Source organism: Lycorma delicatula, chromosome 5 (assembly GCF_047948215.1).
Source record: "Lycorma delicatula isolate Av1 chromosome 5, ASM4794821v1, whole genome shotgun sequence".
In the NCBI taxonomy this organism is placed as follows: Eukaryota; Metazoa; Arthropoda; class Insecta; order Hemiptera; family Fulgoridae; genus Lycorma; species Lycorma delicatula.
In genome coordinates this window covers 62,900,953-62,915,541 of record NC_134459.1, presented here as the reverse complement: position 1 = coordinate 62,915,541, position 14,589 = coordinate 62,900,953, and the positions used below count along the sequence as shown (strand labels likewise).

At 30.2% G+C, this 14,589-nt stretch overlaps 1 protein-coding gene across 2 annotated transcripts in view; it reads right to left on the bottom strand.

The window, feature by feature from the left end:
- LOC142325021 (uncharacterized) overlaps window positions 1-14,589 on the bottom strand; it is a 91,225-nt gene that overhangs the window by 52,505 nt on the left and 24,131 nt on the right. For both annotated transcript variants that reach the window (XM_075366270.1, XM_075366271.1), the window contains 3 exons: window positions 13,424-14,130; window positions 9,668-9,800; window positions 1,660-2,209 (listed from right to left, as the gene is read on the bottom strand). In XM_075366270.1, coding sequence (XP_075222385.1) covers window positions 1,660-2,209; window positions 9,668-9,800; window positions 13,424-14,130 — 1,390 coding nt within the window. The remainder of the gene's footprint in view (window positions 1-1,659; window positions 2,210-9,667; window positions 9,801-13,423; window positions 14,131-14,589) is intronic.

Here is a 14,589-nt window from a genome sequence, read left to right as displayed (position 1 = left end):
AATTTTATTATAAGATTCTCCTTTCAACATTTGTATGATACAGAAAATTAAACGTGCATGCTGTCACAGTATGAAAAATGTCCAGGCACTAATGAAGTGCTCAGATTACTGCAAGAGAGCTGGGATAATTTTGATTCTCAAATTATAATTCAACAGAGGGTTGACCATTGTGAACTAACTACTCAAATTCTTCCATTTCAGGAGATAAACTTACTGAAAATTTTAATAATCCAAAACAGCATCATTTTGTTGCAAAGAAACAAACTAATTTCCTCAATACTAAAAAGGAAAACTTGGAGGGTGAATGTATTGTAATAAGAGACTTCTCTCAAAGTTTTCCTTTTGTGATACAGAATGAAGTCCAGTCATATCACTGGTCAAAAACATATGCCACAGTACATCCATTTCTCATATATTAAAAACAAAAGATGGAAAATTAGAAAGCCAAAGCTACTGTGTGATTATAGAGTACGTGAAGCACAATACTACATTGTTCTTCTACTTCTAAAAGAAAATTATACATAAAGTAAAAACACTGTTACCACAAGTTGCACATTTTTTCTTATTTTTCTTATGGCTCCTCAGCCCAGTATAAAATTCTGCGAGGGAGTATAAAAAAGTCGAGGGTTCTAAGGTTCAAGTCCTAGTAAAGGCAGTTACTTTTAAATGGATTTAAATACTAGATTGTGGATACTAGTGATCTTTGGTGGTTGAGTTTCAATTAACCACATAACTCAGGAATCGTTGACCTGAGACTGTAAAAGACTACACTTCATTTACATTCATACATATTATTCTCCTTCATCCTCTAAAGTAATACCTTACGGCGGTTTCAGAGGCTAAACAGAAAAAGAAAGTAAGAGTATGTAAAGTTCCTAGATTGTCCTACAGGAAGCCACAGCCCCACTAAGCCTAGATAAGAAACTTTGATAGTTATAATTGCTGAAGGTGAATTTTGTATGACACCACAGTTAAGAGCCAAGACATCAGTTGACCTTAATCCCATCGTAACTCTTTAAATATAAAATGGATTAAGGATAAGGGGCATGAAGAGGAAAATCAAACAAAAAAGCACTACCTCCTTACAGGATAATTTATAGTGTTACCCGAGATCATATTTGGTCTAATATTATTAGTTCAAAAACTCTAATTGAAGTCATTTAAAAAATCCATTTCTCTACATAATCACATTTGAAAAATACACAATATGGTTTTCTAAATACTGTCTTGACTTTTTTAGCTGCTAACCTATAATTTTTATGGTAAAACTTTAAGTTTCAGAATGACTTCAATATTCCAAAATCAATCTTTAACATTTAATTAACAGGATAGCTAAATAAAAAAATTAATTATCATTAATAATAATTAATTATAAAATATATTAATTAATTCATTATCAAACAAAAAAAATGTGGTGACAAATGTGATCATGACATGATATCAAATGTAACATTCCTTAAATATTACAAACACAGCACAAAATCAACATTTTCTGGTTACTTCATAATTTACATAAACACTAAGGACAGGAATGAAACAAAATCCATGGATTAATTCTAAGTAAGAAAGATTAACAAAATTATCATTACTGTATTACCTACAATGACCCTATTTTCATTATTTTAAAATATAAAAATGGCAAATAGCGAAAACACTTACCATGGTGTTCCTGGAACCGGTGTACTAGATATAGGTTTTGATTTATCCTGTTGCTGTTGCTGCTGCTGCTGTTGCTGTTTTTGTACATCTTTACTTTTCTCTTCCTCATCTTCTTTTTTCTTTTTTGCAGTCGAATCAGAATCCTGCTCACCCTTTCTTTTCCGTTCTGCCTGCTGACTGTTTTCATCATCACTAGTCTCATCTCCATCACCATTAACAAGGTGTGAAGAATTCTTCTCTTGGGCAGTGCTACTAGTAGTGCCACCACTACCCGCACCACCACCACCACCAGCTTCATCATCACTATCGGATGAGTCATCATCTGTTCCACCAGCAGCAGCACCAGTAGCAGTAGCACCTGTAGTAGCAGCTGTAGTAGAACTGGTTGTGTTTGTGACTGTAACACTGGTCATTGTAACACCAGCTGTGGTACCAATTGTAGGTGATAATGTTTCAGCACCTTTTGAAACAGCAGCATTTGTAGTAGCTGCACCTGTAATAACAGCTGGAGGCATTGTAGAAACTCCCTGAGCTGCTGCTAATTTTGCCGCTGAAAAGTGAAAAATAAGTATTATAACATTGTTTCAAAAAAATTCAAATATTTACAAAGTAATAGTCACAATTAAAATAATAAACTAAATTATAAAAATTGAGAAATATATTTATAGTAATTATTAATTAAGAAATACCATTTGCATTTGTTTGTGTGGAGGAGACAAAAAGTCACAAACCACAAATAGGATACTAAAGATTAACCACAATGCAATGCAACTTTTCAAAAAAAAGTTAACGAATATAATGAAAAAACTAATAAATTTTTATTTTAAGAATGGTAGGAAAAAGCACATCACTCAAGAAATACAAATAAATTCCCATAAACAAACAAAATTACACTATGACGGCTATCAGTTAGAAAAATTGTACACAAATATGAAAGAGCAAACGTTTATTTTAAAACAACAAAAAGGATCTACATTAATACAATGTGTAAATACATAAATTTTATATACATCTCACTGAGGTTGGAGTATAAAGTGTTCTCCACAAAATTGATTCCAGATCAAAATACATAAAATTCAGACAGATCTGTCAAGATTTCAAAAATTGTATAAGTTAATTACTTTCAGCCACATCACTAAAAATATCACTAATTCTGTGTCCTGGTATAAATTTATAATGCAAAGCCACATATGTGGCTTTTACTTGAGCACATATGTAATCAAGGAGAATAATCCAAACTGATATTCAGCTAACAAGTTATATTTGAACACCACAGATGACTTTCATGACAATAAAAAAAAGTTCAAAATGACAAAGTTTTAATGTAAAAAATAATCAAGAATTCATTATCCCTAGCTCCTTCAACCAATGTATATTGTTTTATAAACATGATTGTACATTTTACATATTTACTCAGTAACAAAGTAAAGAGTTACAAGGCAGGAAGACTACAGTGGGGATTACATTTATGATTCTAAAGAGTAATAATGTTGGTAATAATGGGGCTAATTTTTAACTATATTTCATTTAATTATAAAAAAAAACAAACAATTAAATTACAAATAACACTGAAAAAGCAATATCATAAAATCTAAAAATTCACATTAACAGAAATTAGCTCAAATAAAAACTTTTTATCAATTGGACTTTAATTAATTCAAATTTTATAGAATAGATCATTTTTACATAACTACAAAAACAATATGTCTAGTAACAGTTAACATATGAAGAACATTTATACTATAATCATAAATTATTAAAATATCAAGTATTCATAAAGCTACAATTTTTTTAATGAAATATATGCTGAGTTTTTCAGTCAAACAAATATCCCAATTCTAAGAATTTTTTTCTACTATGTTTTCATCATTTCATCGTCTTAAAAAAAGACAGACTTTTTAAAACGATTTAATAAAATAATACTTAAGCTTGAATAAAGAAATATAATAATACATTATATATCTCTCTAACATCAAATGTCAAAGATGCCTGTCTTTTTAAAACTCAAACCTAAAACTAATTCAATTGAAAACATTATTTAACTTTCTCACTACCTGAATTTTTTAGTATCAATTACATCACCTGTACCATTTGATTCTGAATTCCCAGTATTGTTTTTCTATTTATTTTTTTTAAACATAACATAGAATTACTATTTAATATGTAAATAAAGTAAACATTTTATAATGAATTGTAAACACTTCTTATAATTAATATGATCTGAGCAACTAGGTAATTTGTTTGTTTTTTTGTTGCATACTTTAGCTTACAAAACTAAAATTATAGTTTCCACAATATCAAATTTATTTATTAACTTGAGAAAGTTTTTTTTCAATTTTATTCCGCAATTAAAAAATTCAATTGCTTAGTTGAAAAATTCAAATACTACAAAAAAGTAATAAAGAAAATGATGTAAATTACAATTAACAATTTTATTTATTTATTCTCTTCAGCAACTAGATTATTATGCAATTGTAGCAACCTTATTTTTTTAACCAACTCTTTGTTTAATGAAATTCTGAACATGTGAAACATATTGGGTCAATGCAACAAGCTGACGATTGGTGCTGTGATAGTAAGTCAACTGCCCGGGGGAGGGGGGGTTTAAGTTTAAGGACTGTATTACACAATTTAGGATTGAAGTGGGTGAAAGCAACACATAACCAAAAATTGTTGACAGATAAAACATGATAATGCTATGAAGAAAATTTTTTTTTTATTTGAAAGCCATTAAGAAATTTCAGAAAGAAAATAGACCGATCATATATTTAGATGAGTTACGTTTTAACTTCGCACCCATCCACTAAATTGTTGAAAGACGGCAGCAGCGAGGGACTTTATCCACCAATTTCCAAAGGCAAAAGGGTCATCATAATTCATGCAGGAGGAAAAGACAGGTTTGTTCCAAATGCCTTACTGAAATACACCACTAGCTCAAAAACAGGCGACTATCACCATAATATGAACTTTGAACAATAGGTTTCTGAAATCATTTTAAGAAAATTGAAACCAAATTCTGTAGTAATTATTGATAACATCCCATACCACTGTTGCAAATTGGAAAAAATTCCAAATATTGGAACTCTTATAGCAGAAATGCAGGAGTGGCTAAAGAGATGGAATATTTCCCTATCGTATCACCTGGATTTAAATCCAATGGAATTAATTTAAGGAATAATAAGAGTGGGTGGCAGATTGAAACTTAACCTTTGAAGCAGTAAATATTATTGCCCTCGCTGAACAAAATTGTTTCTTCTATTGATGCTAGTATGTTAAAATGTTGCGAGAAAGTAACTGAAATTGAAAATGACTACTGGCATAAAGAATGTGTCATGGATATTGAAGTTGACAAACTAATAATCAACCTAAATGGTGATACTACTAATGATGAATCAGCGAGCAATACTGAAGATGAGGTTCCACTGGAGGTACTATCTGGAGTTGAAGAAATGGATTTATAAAGTTTGAATACAGAACACAAATTGGTAAGTTTGATTTACCTTAATTCAAATGTTAGTGAAATATTTAACCTAAACGGGTATCTAGTTTAGATTATTAACTGTAATATAATTAAAGAATTGTAATGATTAAATATCACCATTTGTCATTATTTAACATGTTACACTAATTTCCCACAGATTTTTTATATTTCATACTTTTCTGTAAAATTATTACAAATTACAATTACATTTTAATTAGTTTATTTTGATTTTCTTCAATAGTTAAATTACATCTTAAAGCTTCAGTGTATCATGAATTGTAATTTATAACATAAATGTTTGCAGTTTAGTTTCATTTGCATTTTTTAATCGTGATATATGTCTTGTGATGATGTAAGATGATATTAGCAGAATGTATAGTATACTGCCCTTTGGACTGCATTCATAAAGTTACACCCCACAACCTGTACTAAGCCTGACCCAAATTTGAACGCAGAACCTTCTTTATAAGATGTAAATTTAGTCAGCACATGCAGACATTAATATAATTTGTAGAAATTATAAATAAATACATAAATTACAACTTTATTTTTATTGCAAAAACATGTACTGCAGTCTTAAAAATTCAAATGCACAAAGTATTAACAGTTAGAATTATTTCCTGAGAGTAATATTTTTTCTCATCCAGCCTACAACAGTAATGTTAAAACTTCATACATTTAACAGTTATTTTTAACTCCTTTACTAAAAAGGTGTAATAATAATTTATTAATATTTGTGACTGTCACTTTTTTATTTTGGAAAAAGAAAAGTGAGAACAAAAAATATGCTAACTACACCACAACATTACTACAGAGTTGAAATTACTTTCAGTAACTGGAAGGTAATATACTACATGCACAGTAACAGACACATTTTTACAATTTGTGTTTCATATTCATTAACGTTTAGTATTTAGTTTGAAAATTGTAGAAATATTAGTACATGACAAAATTTAGAAAACTTAGCTGACATACATGGTGGTGGATGGGTAGCCAACAACTGGCTTCTTGGTACGTAAGATGTTCTGTGCAGTACACTGCCCCTTACTGTACTACCAGCAGTGCCAACATTACTTCAGGCACTCCAGATAAAATTACTATGCATCTATGAGTTTACAAGCTTTCTAAACTTTTGATCAAAAATGATTAAGAACCAAATGTGTTTTGGGCCATATTATGAGTTTTTTCACATTCTGCTTGTTTAAGCTAACAAAAGAATCAATTTCTGAATAAAAGAAAAATCTCATTTTTATGTTTTCAATTTCTTCCACTTAAAATATTTTTTCTTCAAGTTTATGAAAAATGCTATAACAACAAAATTTTATTCATATATTACAAAGTTACTATGTTCAATCAATAACATGTGTTACAATAATAGAATTCAGAATCATAAACAGTAGTTTTTTATTACTTCTGTTTACAGTTATCAACCAACTGAGAGGCACAAATGTATCCTGAGGCCAAGAGTTAAAATTTACATTGATGCTTACATGTGTCCACCTATTCTTTTAATGTTACCGAATGATTTGAACTTTTTCTTGTCATAATGTTATACAACTTGAAACTAATTCAATTCTATCCTATAAAATAAACAATTTTTAGTTAAAAAAGAAGAATTCACTGAAATCTTTAACACAAAGCATACTACATACTAATAATAATTATCATTATGATAAATAATTATCTATAATAGATCATTAATACAAAAGATAATATAATTAGTCTCACTAATAATTAAATTTAGGCATACAGAAAATAATCTTGATTGCCAACATTAAGATAACTTTCAGAGTGAGAGAGGACTTATGATTAGAACATCCCAGAATAGCTAACAATCTCAATAGTGATGTATTAGCTGTCATCAACTGCTAGTCGTGATCAAGATGCATTAGTAGAATCTTAGATTACGAGTGAATTAGATGATGTAAGTGATGATGATTATTCAGACAGAAATTGTGATTTATTCAGTGACAGATAATATATGAATTTTTATTGTAACAAACTTTATGAACCAGATTGTGACGAAGGCAATACTGAAGTAGAAGAGGTAAATAATAATCCTGTATGGGTTAGGGTGTATCTCCCAGAAGCTGATGTTGAAACTAAAAGCAAATTTCACATTAGACATCCCAGGCTAAGAAACTGTTCCTTATAAAAAAGCCCAATTAATTATTTTTATTAATTTTCAACAGACAAGTACAGAATGTCTGTAGATGGTTATAGGAACTAATGCTTATGCCAAAAAAAACATAAGCATGAAGAGGAATTCCAGAGAAAAGAAATCTTTTAAGTAACAAAAATGGGCTGCTGTATCCATCGTTCAAATGAAAAAGTATATTTCCTTAATAATAAACATGGGTATAATCAGGAGGAAAATGTAGAACATTACTAGAACACAAAATAATCACAGAGAAAAACACTTTTCTTTCCTAAAAAATGGCTCTCAAACTAATTTCAGGTGATAAGTACAATGTTAGCTATGGAACTACACAGTGGAAAAAGCTTTTTAGAAGATAGGGATGATTACTTTTGCTGAAAAAGTAATATTTCATTTGATGACTATTTGTTCACTGACAACTTCTACACAAAGTTACCACTTGCTAAGAAACTACTTGGAAAATATATTTATTTAACTGTAACTGGTACACTGAACAAAAGATTTACCCAAATCTCTCTTGCAGACCAAGTTATCAGCTCCAAAGTATCTATTTTTAAAAAACTGAGGCGGCCCTTCTCTGTGGTTACAAACAAAAACCAACCTGCAAACCAGTGTATTTACAATCTACAAGCTGTCAAGCTGAAGATGCTGTAATCCAAAGCAGGAGTGGATTGCAGGTTAAGAAGCCGGTATTAATTATTAATAAAAAGAATTTTTGAGCATGGGAGGGGTGGATTTAAATAATAAATATATTTAATCATATCTCGTGTATTGACCGACCAGGAGCTATCAAAAAAAAATTTTCTATAATGTGTGGCTTTGCAGAATGCCTATATTTTTTATGCAAACAATACAGACAAACCTCTGGAACAAAATTTTTTTTGATTGTCGAAAGATTTTGTTGCGACCATTGCGGAGGATCTAGTGTAAAACGTTTACCAGTTCTAATAATAAATTTTATCCCATGTTCAACCGGTACAATAAATATGAACTGGTTTATCTCTCTGGTAACAAATCTTGGTTGTCCATTGTTCTTGAAGCAGACAAAAAAAATCAAAAACCCATTTCTGGTGTCCAGGTTGTAATTCTGGGATACATTCTTCCTGTTATCACAAATTGCAGCACTTCTGGGGACCAGTGACATTTGGTAGGAAAACAAAATTCTGATTACGAATAAACATTCTGACAAAATTCTGCATCAGACTAAAATTTGTACTACAGTTCGCACACATATTAAAATTAATAGTGTATACATTTTTTATTTATATCAACTTTAAAATGTTATTTTTTTGGAAATTACATAAATTTTGGGTTTTTATGTATACGGGAATAAAATGGATATAAAATTTGTGCAGAGATGCAAAATTTGTGTAGAGTGAAAGTAAACAAAAAATTCAATTTTAGTTTTTTCTTCTTTTTATCAAGTGACACCACCAGGATGAAAGGCATGTTTATAATTTTTACATTAGCTAATTAATCAGAATTTTGCAAATAAAATTGTATATTACAGTGATAGTCTACATTTCATATTTGTTTTATGGTAAGTTTTTTAATATAGGCCTTCATTATGCTTAAAACTCACTTAGCATTTTAGGAAAAATAAATAGTGGTTCCAGGGTAAAACAAATCAGTCAGCAGCACAGATTAAATTTAATATGCTGTTAAGTTAACCCACCAGGTTGGTCTAGTGGTAAACACATCTTCCCAAATCAGGGGATTTGGAAGTAAAGAGTTCTAGTGTTCAAGTCCTAGTAAAGTCAGTTATTTTTACACGGATTCTAATACTAGATCATGGATACCAGTATTCTTTGGTGGTTGAGTTTCAATTAACCACACACATCTCAGGAATGGTCAAACCAAAACTGTACAAGACTACACTTCACTTACACTCATACACATCATCCTCATTCATTCTCTGAAAGGTAATTACTGGAGGCTAAATGGAAAAAAAAGAAAGTATGCAGTTATGATAGTGATCACCAAAACCTTTATTTCAATTAGCATAAATCATCCAAAATATGTCATATGTCAAATGCTGTGAATGATGTAGATTTCTTTAACAATTAAGAAGTTTTTTCATATTAATAATTTATGCACATCTATAGTTTCACAAGAACAAATCTTACTTTATTTACTTCTCCAAAAAGAAAAGAAAAAGGTTTTCTAATTGCCTATCAAATAAGGAATAATAGAGAATATTTCCCTTTTAAGTAACTTTCTTTAAATTCTAAACGGCAGTCACTAAACAAATTTCAGAGAATAATTTATACCTTTTAATCTGTCAGACTAAATTATCTATTTAAAAATTAGTAGAATAAGAAAATTAGTATTATAAATTATTCAATCAATATGTTAGCTTTTCTACTTACTCTCAAGATCTTTCAATGGTTGTGGTTTCTCCCAGACAGATTCACCTGCTTTAGCATTATAATAATACAACCTACCATCTGGAGCTCTATGTTCAGTCCACTCTGCAGCACGGGCAACAATCTCAGGATCAATCTATAACATTAAATATTATTCACAATCATTTGGATGCCTATATATGTATAAGACATTTAAAGTAAATAAGGAATGATGGTACTGAGATATGACATTTAGATTCTGGAAAAAATAACAAAAATTTAATACAACTTAATAAATGCATAATAAGATTGTTCTGCAACAAACATAAGGGAAAAAATAATTTAATGAGTACACATATTTTCCCAATTTTTAGAAAAGCTTGTAAATCCTAGAGATAATAAAAATATTAGAAAATTCAATTTTTTTTAAAGCATGTGATTAATTTCTACCCTTCTTACTAATGAAAAGATTGTCACAACAGTATGAGAGGGGCTCATTACAACTGAGTTAAGTCATAACTTACAAATTGTAAATAAATAAGTTCAAATCTAACTTTTCATTAAGAACATCCACACAAAACAAGACAAAGCCCAACCCTCTCACTCCAAGAATACAGGATATTGTACAAGAAATGTCCTCAGCAACTTGCTGTTCTTATTAATTATCTTCCTTGAAATCTAAAATCATTCATGTTATCTCATTCATATTACTTTTATCTGCAACCAAAGATAATAACTTAAGTGGCTAGAAATTTCTACGTAAGTAATTACAAAAAAAAACACTCAGTAGATGGAATTCAATTGCCTAGCTTTAATTACATACAAAACCATTGCACTGCACTTCTAATATGGACATAACATTAACTGCACACATAGGATGATACTGAATAATGATGTATTCTGAATAATAGTTGTATTCTAGTGTCCATGCAGTGAAATTTCTGGCTATCTCATAACTTATAGACTAAAGGTTTTATGAATAGCTTTATTCATTAATGAATATGCACTACTCATAAAAAATTCGCCTCTTATCAAACTGGACAACAGAATTACTTTCATATAATAAAATACAATCAGATAGCGTATGAGAAAATGCCTTATATGCGTCCACTGCCATTTTTAATCTGTTATCATTTAAATAACTTCTCACAAATCTATTTAAAGAAAAAAATTTTCTTTTACAAACAACTTTTCTGATGATGAGGTTTTAAATAATTTTAAAATCAAAACTCAGAGTTTAGCAACTTTGTTTAACATACACAAATAATATACATTCAAACAATTTCCATGAATCCCTTTCAAGTTATTATTTTTTTTTACAATGATTTTATTATTTTCACACATATTTTACTGCTACCTTGTTATTTTATTATCATTTGTTAATAGGGATTAAAACTTTTATCTCAGTACTTTGAGATACTGTTTTAATCAAAGTTGTGCCAAGCTTTCTTCAGATCCATCAAGGTAAATGCTAGGACAGTTTCTTTATTAACCATGGAGTAGCAAATCTACCCCCAGTCCTGTTATGATTTATACGTATAATACGCAATTATATATAAATTAAATAAATTATTTATTTACCAAATTGTATAATAAAAACATTAAAATTAATAAACACTACAATCAAGCCCAACACTGTTAACTATTTTGACTGATACTTTATAATGTGTTAAATTACATATTCTATTTAAAAAAGTAACAAAACTTCCATTATGAAAGAAAAGGAAAAAGAAAACCTTTTTTTATAGTAAAATCTTTTGACTGAAGAAAGTGAATATCTCATCACTTGAAAATTATTTTTAAGGTGTTTTTTGTCCTTTTCAGCAAATACTTCAGTCATTGTTATGATAGCAATAAAGTCCGATTATTCCTTACTAACAAAAATTCAAGTTACTTTTCACAGCTATTTTATTTTTTTTTTTTATAGATTATGGGCTCTACTGCTATGGTCATTAGCCCAAACTGAAATTTATAGTGTATGAAGAATGCCATGCCAAACAGAGATTCAAACCCAATTTTATTTATTTTTTCTTGTTTATAATGAATAAATACTCAAATAAAAAAAGTAAATACCCTAAAATAAGGTATATTTTACAGAGTAAACGGCAGTAACATAATATTATGACAGTTAGGAAATTTTTACTAAATTGGTCAGGAAAAACGAACCTTAAAATTCGGTGGGAACCCTGTAAGATTTGACAAGTATAATAAATTGGGCTCAGTTTATATACTTCAAATAGAATTAATTTTATTAAACATATTAATCAATCTTTTCTTGTTGTAACTTTTAATATACTTTACACTTACGTTTCTAATGATTACGACACATATAAAGCACCAAAAGAAACAGTAGAGATAATCTATGTTATGTTCTATGAGAGTATCAATGTTCATTAAAAACCAGTATCTGTGGTGGTTGTCTAATCCTAGATATTGATAAATCTCAATTAATGTTAATTACATTAATAATAACGGAGTATATGAATAAAAACAAATAATTTTCCTAAATTAAATATAGTAAATAGTAAGTAAATCAAATATATTCTGGCATAACTTTAAGAATATTTTATTAATAAATAATTTTATTACATTTAATTCAGTAAAAAAAATGCAATTCTCTGAAATTTTTCCTGACTTTTCCTAATTTTTTCTAAAAATTCCTGACTAAATTTATATTTCCTGGCTGTGGGAACCATATCTTTGTTAAATGGCGTAATTATGGCTTAAAATAAAAAAGAACTGTCCTGAAGTCCTTTTACATATCTTTCAGAGGGCAACACCTAAGCCTGCCTGGCAAAAGAATAAACAAATAACGCTTCAAAAGATGGAAGTTCTTATAAATAAGTATTTATGATAATTATACTCCATTAGTTTATTTATAGAGAAATTATTTAAGAAAGTATGGTCTAATTATTCAAAGCGTGAAGATCAGAGACTAGAAATAATATCAAACCGTAACAGAGGTTTGCAATTAAGTCATTTTCCTTCACAAGGACTAGCTATTTAAATATACTTGATTTATTGGAATATTCTTGCTCAGAGACTGGAACTGTAGAAAATACAATAGTAGATCAATATACTCCCTTACCATATAAATTTAAATGATTAAAAGAAATAGGATTAGAAAATGAAACTATTTTTCAATCTCACTATCTAGAACATATACAACGTTTTCTTCTTTTTACAAGAGTGACTACTGTATAAAATAGCTACTGCACAAATATGTAATTTTTGTTTTTTCATTCTGACGTTATAATTATGTCATTAAATACAAATTTACACATGAACTTAGGAAGAGTCAGAACTACTCTTTATTTTATTTAATTTCATGTGATTATTGGACCTGATCTAATATTAATTGTTATCTATTACTACAGAAAGATGATAATAAACATTATTCTCTTTTCTTGTTTTTTTATTCATTTTTGAAATCTGCTCTGTATTTAGCATGTGGTGTGCTTTTTTGTGTTTTGATTTACTGTAATAAAATTCACTTACATAATATTTAGGAATATACTACTTCCAATTTAATGGTTTAATTTTATGCAGTAGTCATAAAGGTTTTATGTTTCAAAGATTATGTGAAAATCATTTGCACAGGCACTGTTTTGTTACCAGCAGTAGCCTACTTCCTGCTTACACACTGACATGAGACTTTCAGTCAGATTTGAGATTTTAAATAACTTTTTCATAAACAACTTGAGTCAAGTTTCAAATTGCAAATTGATTTCATTAACAGTTTGGCATTATCTTATTTTACACAAAATATCAATTTGTTACCTGTGGTGTGGACTGTTCATCAATTTGCTGAGGCTGTTGCTGTTGCATAGGGGGTTGCTGCATTCCAGTAGGTGGCATACCACCAACAGCTGCCATTCCTTGAGGTGCACCAGGCATTCCCATATTTGGAGGCATCTGTGATGTCATGCCAGCTGGAGGGCCGACGACTTGTTGTGGTGGAGGCATCTGTTGCATTGCCATGGCCTGTGGTGGCATGTTCCATGGACCAGGACCAGGAGGACCAAATCCAGGATAACCAGTTGGAGGAAATCCAGGAGGTGGCATACCAAAAGGAGGTGGACCCCCAAATGGTGGAGGGCCACCAAATGCTGCCATGCCGGGAGGTGGTCCCATCATTCCTGGTGGAGGCTGCATTGTGTTTGGCATAGGTCCACCCATCATTCCACCTGGAGGACCCATAGCTAGATTTGGACACGGTCCTCCCATATTAGGCCCTGGTCCCATATTTGGCCCTGGTCCCATGTTTGGCCCAGGTCCCATGTTTGGCCCAGGTCCTCCCATATTTGGCCCTGGTCCCATATTCGGCCCAGGTCCTCCCATATTCGGCCCAGGTCCCATGTTTGGCCCAGGTCCTCCCATATTGGGGCCAGGTCCCATGTTAGGGCCAGGTCCTCCCATATTTGGACCTGGTCCACCCATATTTGGTCCAGGTCCAGACATGTTTTGCATTGACATTGGTGCACTTACTGTAACAAATAAACATTGTCAAAATAATTACTTTAATAATCAAATAAAACATTAACAATCTAAAATTGTATATTATTGAAGAATTCCACTTCACTCATCACTTTTCTAGTAACCCAGACATGATATTCTTGGGAATATCATGTGTTACTTAATTTCATACAATTCTAAATAATTTTTAAATGAAGTGGTTTATTTTGTATGAAATTAATGCAATAAAATGAGATGGAACAAGAAACTTAATGCATCCATTTTTGAATAAATAGATTCAAATAGTAGCTGAAAAATTTTATGTAAACGTATCTAAGAAAAAAGTCCAACCATATTCATAGTAAAATTAGATAAAAAGTGGTTTGGTAATGAGATCAAATTTATTTTTGTGTAATAATCAATTACAGAATTTGTCATGTGATGTTTAAAACCATTTTATACTTTTTGTCTGTTAAAAACCTACTGTTGGT